General features: G+C 32.4%; 1 protein-coding gene across 2 annotated transcripts in view; it reads right to left on the reverse strand.

Moving 5' to 3' along the window:
• Positions 1–14,999: 14,999 nt before the first annotated feature.
• CADM2 (cell adhesion molecule 2) overlaps positions 15,000–16,442 on the reverse strand; it is a 377,294-nt gene continuing 375,851 nt past the window's right edge. For both annotated transcript variants that reach the window (XM_083362037.1, XM_083362038.1), the window contains one exon: positions 15,000–15,322. In XM_083362037.1, coding sequence (XP_083218163.1) covers positions 15,204–15,322 — 119 coding nt within the window. In that variant the 3' untranslated portion in view covers positions 15,000–15,203. The remainder of the gene's footprint in view (positions 15,323–16,442) is intronic.

Consider the following 16,442-nt stretch of genomic DNA (forward strand, 5'->3'; position numbering starts at 1 on the left):
CAGCTGTGGTCTTTGATCTCTAAGGGGAAAACTGGGTGGTACTTTAGCTTTTCTATGCTGCCCAGAGAACACTGTATTGTAACCTTCATGAATAGAATAGAATAGAATAGAATAGAATAGAATAGAATAGAATAGAATAGAATAGAATAGAATAGAATAGAATAGAATAGAATAGAATTCTCATATTTGTGTTTTACAGATGTTCAGATTATAATTTAAACTCTTAAAATAGTACATTATAAACATAATTTATTAAGACTGTCAGATTGTATGTATGCGTGTAGGCATGCATGTGTGTAGTATGTGTTTATATGTATAAAATAGCTATGTATGTAATATTTAACAATATTTAATTGTGGAAAGTAAACTAAAGTATAGTATTTTCCATAGTGTGTGAGATCAGAAGAAAATGATAGATCTGACTCCTCAGTAAAAGTACATAGGATAGAAATCAGGTTATGAAAAAATAAATAAACATGCCTGAAAAAGAATTAATATGGAGACACTTTCTGGATACTTAAAAAAATTCAAAGGTTCAATTTTTTCTCTTCATATCCCAAATTTCCCATTAAATATGAACATACAACTAACATTGATGAAATTTAAAATTTGGACTTTAGTGATCTATTATTTTTAAGGAAAGTAAATCATAAGATTGCAATGTAATCTCATTTTCCCTGATTTAAACTCTTATTCTAAAGGAGTACTCCTGACATTCCAATACAGGAAGTTATAATAGGCTATATAACTTTTTTTATTCCTATACATTTGCATTTTCTTTTAGACATTGTTTGAAATAATGGCAATGGAGTATAAACTGTATCAGCTGGTCTGTTTTGCATCTATTCCTGGTATTTGTCTGATAATATACTGGGCTGATCTATGCTAAAGTATCTATCTAAATAGGTTTCACTTCCCTTCTGCTGTAAGCCCTCATGAGTCTTTATTATTGTTTTGTCCTTATGTCACATTACAAGTAGGTTTGTTTTAGAATATTTATATTGCTTTTATTATAAATTGTATAATAACTGTCTGAACATCTAAAGGAATTCTATCTTTTAACATAAACAAAAGACAAATAAAAATAAAATAAAACTTTAAAACTTTAAAAGACACTGCACTCTTGAGCTGAACAAATTTTAAAGTTTTAAGAAGGAAGTTTCATAATGTCAATTTTTTTAAAAAAGTAAAAAATATAACAATTGCAAAATCTTTATTGAACTGATTTTTTCTTTTACAAATAATTCCTGGTTTCTGAAATTTCAAAGAATGTAGTACAAGGTAACATGTTTAAAAAAAATGTGTGTGGAGAGGAAATCCCAGGTTGGGTAAGCTTTTTCTTTAATATGGAACTTGTTCTTTATTTCAACAGCAAAAACCTACATAGGAAAGTGATTTCATATACCTCAGCTTTGATAGGTTTTTCTGATGATGGATGGATGTCCTCTCCAAATGAATAATAGAAAGCCTTAGATTAGCTTTTACTGACTTACTAACTTTCAAATCTTCCTTCAATTCTCAGAGCAACTTAACACTTGGAAGGACATGATTTGCATAGAGTGCAAAGGAGGAATCTGAGGGAAGATGTGACTAAAAATGGGGCAGACAAGACTACTGTATATTGATTGACATTTTTTTTAAAAAAAATATTCAAATCATCAGGAGAAATTCTTAACACTGATGGTTATTAAGGAGTGAAACAATCTTCCAAGAACAGAGATGGACTCTTTCCCTGGAAGCTTTCCAGTTGGGGTTGGATTGGCACCTTTCAGAGATGGTTTGGTAAATCCTTGCACTGAGCTGTGAATAATTTCTTTCCATCCAATAGAATCTCTTATTCTATGTACATCTGAGGGCTGAAATTGCTAAAGCTATAGCTTGGATATAATAAATCTCCTAGAAATGTATATATAGACTCATGAGTTCCAAGGGTTGTTGACAAGCTTATTGTTCAAATCATATCTGCACATCATTGAAGAATCTATGAAACTGCTGCAGCATCACAATGTAGCATAATGTATTGTAGGTCCTGTCTTGGCTTGAAATGTAACAGAAATGAATAAATGTTTTGGAAATTTGGGCTCCATTTAATATGTAGGAATCTGATTTCTAATCCTTTAGAGATTAATACTGACTTGTCCCCTAATATGTTTAATGTGGAACACTTAGGGATCTGAATGTAAAATACCCACTTCTCCAAGTATAATACTTCGCTGCTGATTCAGAGGATGGGTTCAGAAATGGCCAGAATCTCCATAATGCAGATATGCATCTTATACATATGAGCAAAGCTTTCCTTGAGCAGATAGAGAAGCTATGCTGGCTCCCATCAGTATGGATGAAATGTCTGAAGTCTAGTATAAGCAAATAGAAGCATAGGAGCTGCTAGTTAGAACAAAGTCTGCCTCACTTGTTGGACTAGTTGATTTTTTACCCATATCAGTTCTGAACTGTCATGTGACATTGGCAATTTGATGCTGATTTTTAGCTGTAGTTTTCCTACTGTATTTTCCCTCCATTCTAGCCATGGTAGCAAATCTACAACCCTAGAAGCATGCACTCATGAGATTAGTAATAGATGATTCAAGGATTATCAGGTAAGGTGCATTTATTGCAGCTGTGGTAAGAGATCTTATAATTATGAAAATCAGCTACTGCCAGATTTGTATGTCACTGTTAAATATTAAAGCCCTACATCTCTTTACTCTGTCCTGAAGTGGTAATAAACTTTTGATACCAATTTGATACCACCGTGGATTTGGAAAGCATCTTTTTTTCTGGTAGTTATTCCTTCTAAACTGTATACTCTATCCAAGCTTATAAATTGGGGCAAATCAGTTCAAACAATAGTTTGAAGGCTATACTAATGAGAACAATATCAGAACCATAAGGTTAGAAGTTGCCATGTAGGCCATCAAAGGCAATCCTCTGTTCCGTATAGGAAATCAAGATGAAACAGAATAGAAAGCTGTCTAGCCTGTAGTTTAATACATCCAGTATAAAGCAATCCATACTTAGGAAACATAGGATAATGGGCATGCAAGTAATATATCTATGATAGGTAAGCAGATTTTTGAAAACAACACTTATGAGAAAAAATATAAATACCAATTCAGTTCAGACAGAAATGAAGAGAAATCTTTAAATGGGGAAATCTTCCTTTCAGATTAGTAGAAATGGAATTGGATATTTTGTTGACATTCTTAGTCACATAATTGTTTAGTGCAAGATTTCTATGTAACTACAAAGCGGATAGCCTTTTCAAAGGCCTTATAGCTTGACTAAATTATTTTAGTTTTTAACACACATACACACACTATACATACTGTACATACACATACACACAGAAACAGACATATGCATATATATATATATATATATATATATATATATATATATATATATATATATATATATATATATATATGGGAGGGGCTATATTGTTTACCACACTGGAAGTTATTGGATGAATTGTGATATGAAAATTGTGAAGAATTGAAAAAAATGCTAACTAGCTCACCAGTATTTTTTTCACCAGCATTTTTTTTCTTTCTTCCCTTAAAATGTAATATGTCCTATAGGTAGGTGATTTCCAGTAGCCCTTCCAAATGTATTATGTAGAATTGACTGCTATTTACTGAAAAAGTTACATATTTCAGGAATTCAGCCCTACACAGTAAGGCATTCATTATCCTAAAGCTGCAACCAAAACATGTTGATAGCATCTTAGGAATGAATATTGGAGTCACCAAGCAATGATCCATGAGTTTATGTTTTATAGACTTGAAAAAACAAAACAGTTTTATCAAGCACACTATGGATGGTTATCATAAAGCAAAGATAAGCTTTTATATCTCTTAAATTATTTATGCAGTGCTTTCTGTATAAAGAGACAGTGTAATATTTGAAAGTACAACTTATACATAGATCACACAAAATGGAATATAATGCATTCATAACAAGAAAAGTTTATAGGGTATAGAAGCAAAAACTAATGCAGCACAGCTTGAATACATTTGCCACTCTTCCTTGGCAAATCACTTACCTTGTACAACTGGTGATAACTTAGAGGTAACTAATCATATCAACTCTCTGCTCTTGTTTCAAGTCCTCTGTCCTTCACCTTAGTGGAAGAGTAGAAAGTAATAAACTAAAGCAAAGGAAAACAAAATCCTATAGAACAAATCCTGGAACAGTCCTATTCTTTGAGTGCTATTCTAACTCCTCTCTCTATATCCAGAGGTTAAAAGATCAAATTAATTTTCACTTTGGTTTTCTACAACATAGCTGAATTAGTTAAAGTAGTTAACTAAAATATACCTCAGGGACTCTTAGATATATTAATCCTGGCCTAGAAATGACTTTATTTCAGAGTTCATAATATATAATAGACTTTTAAATGATGCAGTTCAATATGTTGAGCAAGTGAGATTGTCAGGTTAAACTGGATTGACAATACTCCTCTTCCTAAACTTCACTTTCCTATGATATTTATTAAGGAATAGGGTATCATGTGGGAAAGCCAAACAGCTGCCTAGGGCTTCAAGTGCAGAAGGTTTTGTGTGAGATTCACTTTTGGTTATATTTATTTCTTAGGTAGATGAGGTAGCTATAACTCATACAAGAAAACTCATGAGATTAAATTCAGGAGAGAACGGAAGTAGTTTTAAGTCCTCATTAAATTGAAGCTTGACAATAAGAATCCAAAACAGTATGATTCGTAATATAGTTAGTAGCAAGTTTTGATACTACATACCAAGTAATTGGTTTGAAATTTTAAATACTAAGTTAATGCCACACCAATAAAAGAATAATGACCAGAAGACACCCGCCCCCCCCAGGTCTGTTCTAGCTGTACGATTCTGTGATCTTACCCACATTGGGTAAGAGGAGGAGTGGTGCCTTTTCTTGTGAGACTTTTTTTGCTCTTGTGGTTAAAAAGGAGTTTTTGCTATTTCAACAAGAACTATAAGCAGAGATAATTAGGGGAGGCAACTTCAAGCTGTTTCCCTGGAAGAGACCATTTGAACTCCTGATGAGGCTTCCCAAGAAAGTCCACAAAGTGACTTCTGCCTGAGTTGTTATCTAAATATTGTTGCTACTAGTCTTGTGTCTAAGACAGTGTCCATGAAATTTCTATCCATGAAAATCAATCACTCAACCTAACTGGTATTTAGGAAATGACTGGAAAATTGTCATGAATTGTACTCCCAAGATATTTGTCTACCTTTTAAGGGAATCAGTGGTCATTCCAGAAATATTTCTTAACAGTTTAAATTAAACTAAATTAACACTAAATAGCAAGCTGGCTAGTTTGCAAAAACTTAGATCTGCAGTCAAATAATGTATATATCATGTGGCTTCATATTATTTGCTGCCATGATTACAGTTTGAAGTAATTATGGCAGTTGTAACATAATACATTCTCAGGGATACCAAAAATTGCATACAACTCATACATATATAGTATGACAGCGGCCCCCAACATTTTGGGCACCAGTAATCAGTTCTGTGGAGAGAAATTTTTCCATGGACCAGAGGGGCATGGTTTTGCATGTTACCTGCATCCTATGGATGGGGCTTTGCTTGTGTGTGTGGCCTGGTTGCTGGCATGCCATGGACCGGTGCTGGTCCATGGACCTCAGGTTGGGGACCCTTGCTGTATGGGGCACATATTTAAATCCCAATGGCCTTTTTCACATATTTTGTTTTTCTTGATATTATTTTAACAAGCTGATTGGTATTCTAATATAACATATTGATCAAATACTATAACTGCTAGTTTTAGAGTTCTAGTGCTGGTTAAATTTAGGATCAAAAGCTATAGATGTAGCTTTTATTTGCCCTCTTTCACCAGATTTTTGTCTCAATATGTTAGAAGGAAATTAAAGTTGCCATAGTTTGCCTGTTTCAATTGTGCACGTATCCATCCATTCTCTTAACATCATTCTTTAATTTCTGCTGGAAAGCAATAACTGGTATTTGGTCTGATTAGATTTGAAATTCTCTTGTTTAGTGATCCCATTTTTTTAAAAAAAAAATCTGGCATCCTATCAAATTTATCCAGTTCTATGTGCAGTATTCTTGGGATATTCCCCTTCTGTTGTTAAGCTATAATTATTATATGCTTCATATTTACAATTTAAACCCCTATATACTAATATAATGAAGATATTTTCCTGGCCAGAATTATGATATTTCACTTGCTCTTGGTCGAGCTGGCACAGCTACAAAACCTTCTGTGTTAAAACTGAGTTACCTACAGTATTTAAACCTGAAGTTAGATAGGCAACTCTGAGATGAGACTCTTTTTGTGGCCTGATCTCCTTTCTGATAGATGGATAAGGGGATGGATGGATCACCTTTGTTTTCAGTCCACTTTTTGGCAACCTTGCACCTCTTGCTTTATTATTCAGTTGATGTTTCAATACATGCAATAAGGCTCTTAGTTAGAAGTTGGACAAGCCATTTCATAGTACTTCATTATGGGATATGCCTGAAACATTTTTTATTGGGAAACATTTAATCGTTCTAATATTTGCTAATATTTACTCATGACATTTTATGTTCCTCACATTTGCCAATATGCCCTCTGATAATATTCCATCTTAAATTCAAGAATTCCAAAATGTATGAAATGAACAGACACTTTGTTAATGTCCAACAGATAACTAAAATTGAAATTTTATTCATTTTAATAATATTCAGACATTTCTCTGACAAGACTTTACTGAAAGAATGGGAACCCTGTAGAATGTTGATAAAAATTGTACATGACATTTTAAGCGCCACAAAGTACACACTGAAAACTCTGAAAGTATATAGGCAGAGCAACATGCAAGTGTCATGTACCTAACATTACAATATGCATTTTGTTCAGAAAAAAATTATGAAATAATGAGAAACTGTGCTTCCATTGTCAGTGCTGCATTCTTAATTCCTCTATGTGGAATTAAGTGATATAGTGTCCAAAACATAGCTGAAATTGTATGTCAGTTACACTGTAGTTCTTAGGCCAATGTAGTCACTTTTCAGTTAGCTACCAACCTGGGGAAAGAGTTTAGCAGTCCCATTGGTCTAGCAGTCCTGGATCAGTTAGGACAGAAAATATTTTATGTGTTATAACAATTGAAACTTATAAGTGGATTCCCCAAAGTTTCAACCCTAAAATGAAATGAACGGGGAATACTTTATAACTTGGCCTTTGTGGACCTACTTTAGTGGGGGAGTTGGAAATTGGTATTTTTTTCATGAGCACCACTCTATTTACTTTTTTCAGATTTGTTTTTTTTTAAAAGAAGGAGATATTGAAAGGAGGAAGAGACAATTGTAAAAGACTTTGAACATCCCAATTTTTGGTGAAACTATAAAGTGCATTTTGAATTGAAATGCTGGGAAACTATATAGTGCATAGAGGTTTTTTTTTAATAGTGCTGCTTTCTTTTTTTCACCTATAAAATTGTAAGGCTGGTTATAGAAAATGAGGATCTGCTGAATTTGTACAAATTGTTTCAAAAGAAAGCAGTCCTTTGGCATGTCCGCATATGTATGCATGCACTTTATAGTATGGAAATGCAGAAAATATATAAAATATAATTAAACTATATACATATTATTGCTAAATTAATTAGATGCTTACAGAAAGTGTATAATTTGATTATCTCTTTCTAGAATAAAAATAATATCTGTCACTTATCAATGAATCGTTCTTTTATAAATATTTTTAATTAAATATTTTCAGTTTGAAAAACTATAAAGAAATATTAATGTATAGTGCATTTGTGATTAGTACAGTGATTGTGAACCTTGTGCTAAAATAAAATCTTTCGGGGGGGGAAAATATTTCTGGATCCACATGAAAATGCCTGTTAATTGGGCAGTTTGTCTACATTTCTTTTTTAAAAAAAAGAGAGCTAAAATAATTTATCTGAAAAGTTTCTGTAGCTGTGTTATAATAAATTCAACTGGAAGTTGCCAGGTTGGGTACAGCTAACTTAAAGGATTGGGACCAGAACTACCAATGATATTAATTACGTGGAGATATGTTTATAGTATGAATCACTGCACATTGGATTGGAAAATTTGTCTTTCTTGCTGTGTTCTGTGTATTTTCACATATCATTTTACAAAACTGGAATAATGTTCAAAATGCATATGTAACAATTTGTTACCTATCAGAGCTTTGAGACAGAAATAGTTTTGACAAGTGACTATTGTAGCATTAGTACCAATAATTAGGGGATACTTTTAAAGTAAACAACTGAATAATTATAACTACAGATTTTATCTATTCTAAGATATGAAAAACTACTTTATTTCTCTGGAGTTCCTTTGCTACCCTGTTTTAATTCCGGATGCCTATGAATTATCATTCCTACCTTTTCTAAAATATTTCTATGCATTTCAGACTCCTGAAAATGCTGTACAAAATGAAGCACACTCTAGCAATGAATTGGTGCACAAAAACTGATTACTTGTAGATGGGTTTGCATGTTCAAATGCAGATTGGACTGAAAATTTCTTGAGAATAATTGATATGTACTTCATACTGAGCATACTTAACATTTTGATGTCCTTTCAGCTTTCTCTTTTCCACTTAGCTTGCCCAAGCATTTGTGCATCCAGCTGCTAATTACCTCTTTCCTATAGGATAATAAATAAGATAAAATTGGCCATTAGGAAGATTTACATGATATCTGCGGCAGAAACTGAACCTGTGGCTTTAATAATGTATTCTTAGTCTGTGAAATATATCTATGCTATCTACTTTCATGCAAGACTTGGTACGTGTATAATGAAGACAGTCAAACAAGGCTTAGTCTGACTTAGCAATGAATGTATGTAACTATAGAAGACTGTAGTTTGCATACATGGAGATGGATTGTAAATGTTCTAAGGGACAGAAAAGCTATACATTTTGCTTAACTGGTTCCTTAAGTGAAACTTATTGTAAAGGGAATTCACAAAAGTAACCTAATGATACTTGAGATATTTGAAACCATTCAGTTATAGTATTCATTTTTTACAGAAGTGCAGTCATATTTAGGGTATGACAGCTTGTGGTATCTGCTTTAGAATTAATCAAAAGAAGGTGATTTGCTAGACTAGATTATTTTTATTTTTTCCTAATTTTTCAGACTGCTGCAAGTCAGTGTGGCAATTGCTTGTCCATCTAGAACTCCTTACAGCAGAAAATATCCCATTAACCTGAAAATAAAATAAAAATGCTCTTTATTTAGAATAATCTTTGTTGGAAGTATCTTCCATTACCATTATTAGGTAATTATCAGAATGAAGAAACTAACAGCTAGCCTAAGCTTTCAGTGTTGATCCTTAAAGCAGCCTATTCATAATTTGGGATGCTTCATAATGCTGTTATCTGAGCAGCTCTTATATGAAAGTAAAATAATTGCAATCAAATAAATTATATATTGAAATATATGTATAAAGGTTATTTTAATAAATATAACAATATTTTGCTTAAAACAATGGCACAATGCATTATCTCAGTTGGCTCAATTGTGAAAAGTAAGGAGATTCAATGCAATCCTCTTGAGCAAGCTGGAGACCCAAAGTGCATCAGTGCCATCAAATGATTCATGCCAAGATTACAATAGCTGGATAACCCAATATGGGATCCTTTGCATGTCAGTCAGAAATCTCCATTATACAAACTATAGCCCAATCATAGTCATTATGTAGTAGAAGCATAGCAGATACATACACGCTTACTGCAGCCTGATGTCTACAAAGTCAAAATCTCCAGATGATTAAAGAATCTCAAGATGCCAATAGAAGTTTAAAAAAAAGCAAATTAAAAACAGCATCATCATTATTATTAAATTTAAACCTCAGATTTATTTTAGGAATCTATTAAAACTGACCAACTGAAAGTAGATTAAGTGATTCAGAGCTTTGGGAGTAATGATAGTGCTTCAGAGAAGGACAGTTATGGCCGAAGTTTGGAAGGTTTGCGAGGTTCAATTTATCTATATTTATCTCTATCATTGTTTTTTTTTGTTATCTCACTACTTTCAATGCTTTTGGAAGCTCGTGTTAGGGAAAAATGATGAAATTAAAAGGATAAATATTATATAAATTTTCATTTTTGGGGAAAAACAATAACTTTATGGGAAAAGGTATTCTCTGCTGTTAATGGAAGCATTTTGTATTCACTGTGTAAAATTATGTATTGGGTTATTGGGAAATAAACAGCAGAAATTCCAGATGAGATACTTCAGTGAAATAAGGGTCAGGATAAGGAACTTATTTCTTTGGCTGTCTTTCCACTGCTCACACTAAAAATACTAGAGCAAATGGTAACTTTTCAGCATCTTGGCATGCAAGGTTCCCTCAAGGAAGACAAAAAGAACACACTGCCAGGGTTGAGTTAGGCATAGATTTCTAAGCAGTTCTGAGACCTTTCTGGCAGCAAAAGTATTAACAGGTAGAGGTCTTTGCTGAAAAGGTATTTGAAAGGAACCCAATGACACCCAAATAAGAAAATAGACCAAATGGATTGATGGTTAGTTTTTAAAAATAACTCACAGTAAATTAAATATTTGGGGAAATATACATATTTAAAGATGACATTTTTGCATGTATTGTAATAATTCATGATTGTAACTGCAAGCTTTTATCTCCTACCTTATAAAATAATCAAAATTCACATTATAAACACATGGGTTTCCAATATCCATACAGAGAAAGCACAAGATACTTACATGTAAGTACACTGTAGTCACCTATATTTTTGCATAGTTTTTAATATGTACTTTGTGCCACTTAACTCAAAGCATTATTTGGATAATTTCTATTTCACATTTAGTGACATAATTTCTTAGTAGCTAATTTATTATGTAAGTGTTCACATTTATTATAAATCATTATCTCTATTGATTAAGAAGATAAGATTTAAGAACATTTTGCAGAAAACTACTATGACCATGACAATTCTTTGTAATTGCATGTTTTGTTTTCAGTTGATTAGAATTGTCACTGTTCAATGGAATCATGAATGTAAGAGTTTTATATTCCTCTTGGTAACACTTTATAATAAGTGGCACTAAATTACACCGTAACTGCAAGGTTACATGGAAGCACATGTAACATATGTGATGATCAAACGCTTAATGTATGTATGAATACATAGTAAGCAATGCTTTTACAATAAAACATATTGTTTTTTTCACTGAGAAATTCATCATAAATAGGTTGCCTACATTGGAAATAATTGACTCAAGATGTCTAATTCACTGGAATAATTAGAAATATGTTTTTCTGCATTTGATTTTAATAGCAGGAAATTCCAGTGTAAGATGGTTTGCCTTCTATACCTGTGAAAAACAGGTAAATGTTTAGGGTTAGGGATGGCTCTAGCAGCAATTAGATTTGCAATTGGCATTCCAGAATGAAAGATAGTGGACCCATAGATTCTAAGATGCCATCTTCTCCTTTTATTAAAAAAATAAAGAATTATAATGATTGCAAAAGAGAACAATAGTAATCAGTAGAACTTGATGTGCTGGATTGATGACAAAAATACATTCTCAGTGACAACTGCCTTGGTTCAAATTTCATTAGTTGCTGTCTTCAGATCATGATTATTTATACCTGTGTTCTATGATAAAGTAGGCAATTAAATTATCATAAAATTTTGGCATCTTATTCTAATATATTAATCTAAACTTGGAGTTCTCAAAGTGGATCTAGATTGATATAATCATCTTTTGTTATTATTCCTATAAATTATATAAGGTGTTGAATACATGCATTTTCCCTGGATGGGTAAAGCTTGTAAATATATATGTCCCTCTTATTCATCTTATTATACTGAACATTCAGTTTGGAAAGGTTTATCTTCCATCTCCTGACAGCTTATGAGTTTTTTCCAGATACATTGGCCTACAGCTTCCATCACCCTGAAAACATGACTCTGCTATGCAGCAACCAGGGAATTGGTTCAGGAAACAAAGCTTTATATTGAAGCTTTAGTACCTTAAGTACCTAAGAGCAAACCTAAGAGAAAATATCTTGGCCAAGATGGATTCTACCACCTCCTTTCACTATCTGGCTTTTCCCATGTTTTTCTGATCTGTACTGGTTGAAAAGGCACTGAAATAGGAAGCAGAATTATTTGGGATCTGCTCAAGTGCTAGTGCAAAATCAACACAATTGAAGGACATTGATAAAAATGAGGCAGCATTGCTAGAATTATAGCTCCAAGTATAAGAATTTTTACATGGGATAAGTAAACTCAGTTGGGTTCATGCTGTAAAATCAAACAAAGGTATGAAAAAGTGTCAGCATTGTTTTTTTTAAATAATCTGATATAATATTGCTATTTTATCTAAACGGGACTGAATAGATTAAAACAGAGAAAAGTGGAGAAAGATTGAGGGCCAAAATCATTATATTAAAGTTTGCTCATTTATGGAATGTATCATTTTAAATAAAGTATATTTTTTATTCTGTTTCAAAAGCTTCCGTTGCTCTCAATTAAAAGATTGAGAGTGTCTGATTTAACTGGGTGTTATAAAGTGATGATAGACAGTGATTTTTCATTCTGGTGGACTTTCTCATTGCCTTTTAGCCTGCTGTACATATCAATGTGCAAGGAAAGATTTTTTTTTAGTCTACTACAAGCAAAATTTAACAGTCTAATCCCTATCTCTGTTGCAGAATTCCAGTGTTTTCTGTATCCTACAGTGACTAAACATTTTGAAATGCTTACATTGAAAGATGCCTAAAGATATCTGGAAATCTCACTTCATAGGGATGAAGTAGATAAAATATTTCTATATAATTTAAACATAATAGAATTGAGAAAAATGTATGAATGTGTAAATATAACACCAGTAGGCATATAATTTTAGTAAACATAATCCTAATGCAGCAAGGCACCTCAACACATTTAAGTGCATTGCTGGCCTTTACCTCAGTTCTACAAATCAGTTTTTGAAAACATGACTATGTTATAAACCTATACTAGCTTCAATGTGTCTAGTACTTCTACCTGATTCTCTCAAATTACCATACTAGATTATCATATTATTGCATTTTTTTCCACAGATTTTTGAATGAACTGTAAAAAACAAGCATGCAGTCACATCAATGCAGACGTATTTCTTTAAAATATCATACTGTATATGATTTATTATGTTAACACTCAACCACATCATATTATTTATGTTCTGTATACTTTGAAAAAGTGCTGCTTGATTGATGGTCTCTCTCTCTCTCTCTCTCGCTCTTTTTTTTCTCATTGAAATTAACAAAGTAATTTTTCCTTCTAACAAAAAACAATTTTAAAACTACTATTGTCCTTAAAAGGTGTATAGCCTTCGGATAAATAATCTGACACAATACCTTTGATTTCCATTGACTGTGACACATGATGCCATATTCAAACGTTACCCACCCTCCTTCCATTCCCCACACAAAAAATAGACCCCAGGACTTAATTCTTTACATTAGGCCATTATGCTTTTAGACTTCACCAGTAATAGTTCTATATAGAAATGTATTCCTCTTTGTCTTATTTTTAAAGTGTGCAGTGCTTTGGAGATAAACAACAATTTCTACTATTTTAGTCAATTATGTTTACATGAAACCAGAAAGTAAGAGCTTATCTGGTTATTTCATTTATTTTTATTTTTGTTTGTTGTTGCCTTTTTTGGTTTGGAAGAGGAATATTTCATGTTGGATTAGACTTTTTTTTTTAAAAAAAAATGTACTAAGCTGTCCTTTTGCCCCACACTTAACATAATATCAGAGAGGTCTTTACTGTGGAGTTAAAAGCATGGCAGATATTCTTGATCATTCACCGTGACATAAGTTTGTACCTCACAAAATGCATAGACAGAAATTTAATATAAAGGATTAGTCATTTACCATATACACAAAACATAGAGAGTTGTTGTTGTAACATTTTCTGTTTGGGGTTTGGCAAATCCAACATTGAAAAGCAGCTCTGGAACTGCCAAATTATGTATTGAATATTTTAGTAACTTAGCATTTAATCATTAATGTGGTTGTAAGACAAAACCTGAGGCTGTGCACTGGTTGTTAGCTTAAAACTACCTTTCCATATAACATTGTGCTTCCATTGTATAACAAAGAGAAATTAACTGGAACTAGAAAAATTTGTTGCTGAACAGTGCTAGGACATACAGACAAAAATACTAATACATGTTATCTACTCAGAATATTAATTTAAGTTATATCTAAAGGGGATATAATGGACATTAGAAAATGCTTACTTGTGACTGACTTACCTACAGCCCCAAAAGTTAAATATGTATCAAATAATGTTTAATTGGATTTATTATATGCACTATATACAGATATTAAAATGCCTTGCAGTTTTGCCCCATGAACATGTTCAATTTGAGTAGGCAGATAGACCCACATGAAGCAAATAAATTAAAAGGAATACAAATTATAGAAATATATATGGAAGTCTTTACGATTCTAGGAGCAGTAAAAGAGCTGGACAACCATTTTCAAAATGGAGCTACATAATCCATCACCTTGGATTCTGTGTAGACAGGAGTGTATGGTGTTGATTACCACACAGAAGTTGCTTTTAATACCAGTATTTCATTAAATAAAAGTTCTGTTCATACTCCTTTGCTGCCATTTGCAAACACACAAGAAAATTATAGCAGAATGATTTCATTAGTGTTTCTTAGGGCATAATGTTTCAATGCTCGGCTGATTTTGAATTACAGACGATATATAAAACATTCTTTGTAAACCTCTAATCTTACTTGTAATGGTTTATGTAAGTACATTTAGGTCCTCACCTAAGAACATTTGCTATGAAAATGGTCTGATGCAATATAGGTAAGGACCATATTAAAAGAAAAGAAAAGGAACACTTTCTTTAAAATGTAGAAGAACCAAATGTGAACAGATGATGATTAAATTTGTTAAGGCTGTATATTCAAGCACTGTATGTTAAAAGAGCAATGTATATGATGATTAGGCAATAAGAAATGTCCTGCATTATGAATGGTATCGTAATTAAAGAAAAATTATGTTCATGGCTGATTGTTGGTACAAACTGGCAACTGAGAGCAATTATGCACTTTAACAAGGATAGAAAGGAGACATGATAAATTAATTCAGAAAGATGAGAGCCAGTTTTCTCCAAGAGTCAGCCTTGTGGATAGTGGTGTTCAAAGAATCTAAGTCTGCATCTATATGAAATATTCTTTCTTCTCTTCTGCATTAACTTGGCTGCCTTCTGCATTGATAATGGCTGTGTCCGCATCAGGTGCATCTTCAGCTCCCTTAGCTTCATTTGTTAAATATGTTCCTGTAGGAAACAGTGCGATTAAAAGACAAATGTTAGAGATATAGACAATTTTGATATTGCTTTAGAGATGGGATTTTCTAACACAAAAATAATTGGTCTGGGTGTGGACCAGGTTAAAGACCATATAATATTCTACCATGAATGTTTCTCAGATTCAGCAATGAATCAATCATGAATCTGAATGATTTTTGTATTTGTTAAAGCAGTAGTAATTGTATAGTCCTGCTATCATAACTGCCTATCAATTGCATAGAAAGGGTCTGTTGTACTATAAAAAATCATTAATAAGAAGCTTTGGAGAAAGGCCTTAATTAGTTTTGGATGCATTGTGATATAAAACACAGAACATTTCTTCATCTTCTTAAATCAATCAAGCAGCATGATCTCAAATTTCAAAATTGGCACTTTTGCAGTTCTATTCCTTCCACAAAAATGTTAATTGCACATAATGATTAATACATCATTCAAAAGCAGCTACACTTTAGCAATACTTTTAGTTCCAATTTCATTGGAAATATCTTAGATAAATATGTATATTGATATATTTGCCCGCATTCTTGCTGTAACCTTCAATTTTGTTCTGCAATAACATATTTATTTTTATTGATGTTTAAAACAAGTCAGTTTCAATTAATGGGAAAGTCAGCTTGGTTTGGAAAGTGGAACATGTGTTTGTCCTCCTAAAAATGACACTTAGAGTGTCCCACTGGACTACTCATACAGCTTATACTTTTAAAAGCTAGTTGATTAAACTATTATCTGGTAGCTTATATAAATTATATGGATAAACCGTAGCCCAACAGCTTTGTTAGTCTTCAGTAATATTCTAAACTTCCAATAAATCAGGAATATTTTTAATAGATGCTTATTCTAAAGAACATGGATATTTCCCCTTACGTTGCTGATGAAAAGTAATATCTATTTGGTAACATTTAACAGGCACTGGAATGTTCTTGAAAAAAAGATGTGAAACTAAGCTACCGTAAATATATTTCTGTTTTGCAAGCTGATATTTAGTTCATATCAAATGCAGTCTTAATATGGGATGAAATTAGACATTACAGGGAATCAGTATATACACACAGCAAATGCATTCACATATAAAGTAGAAAGTATATAC

This window comes from Vipera ursinii, assembly GCF_947247035.1.
Source record: "Vipera ursinii genome assembly, chromosome: 4".
Taxonomy (NCBI): domain Eukaryota; kingdom Metazoa; phylum Chordata; class Lepidosauria; order Squamata; family Viperidae; genus Vipera; species Vipera ursinii.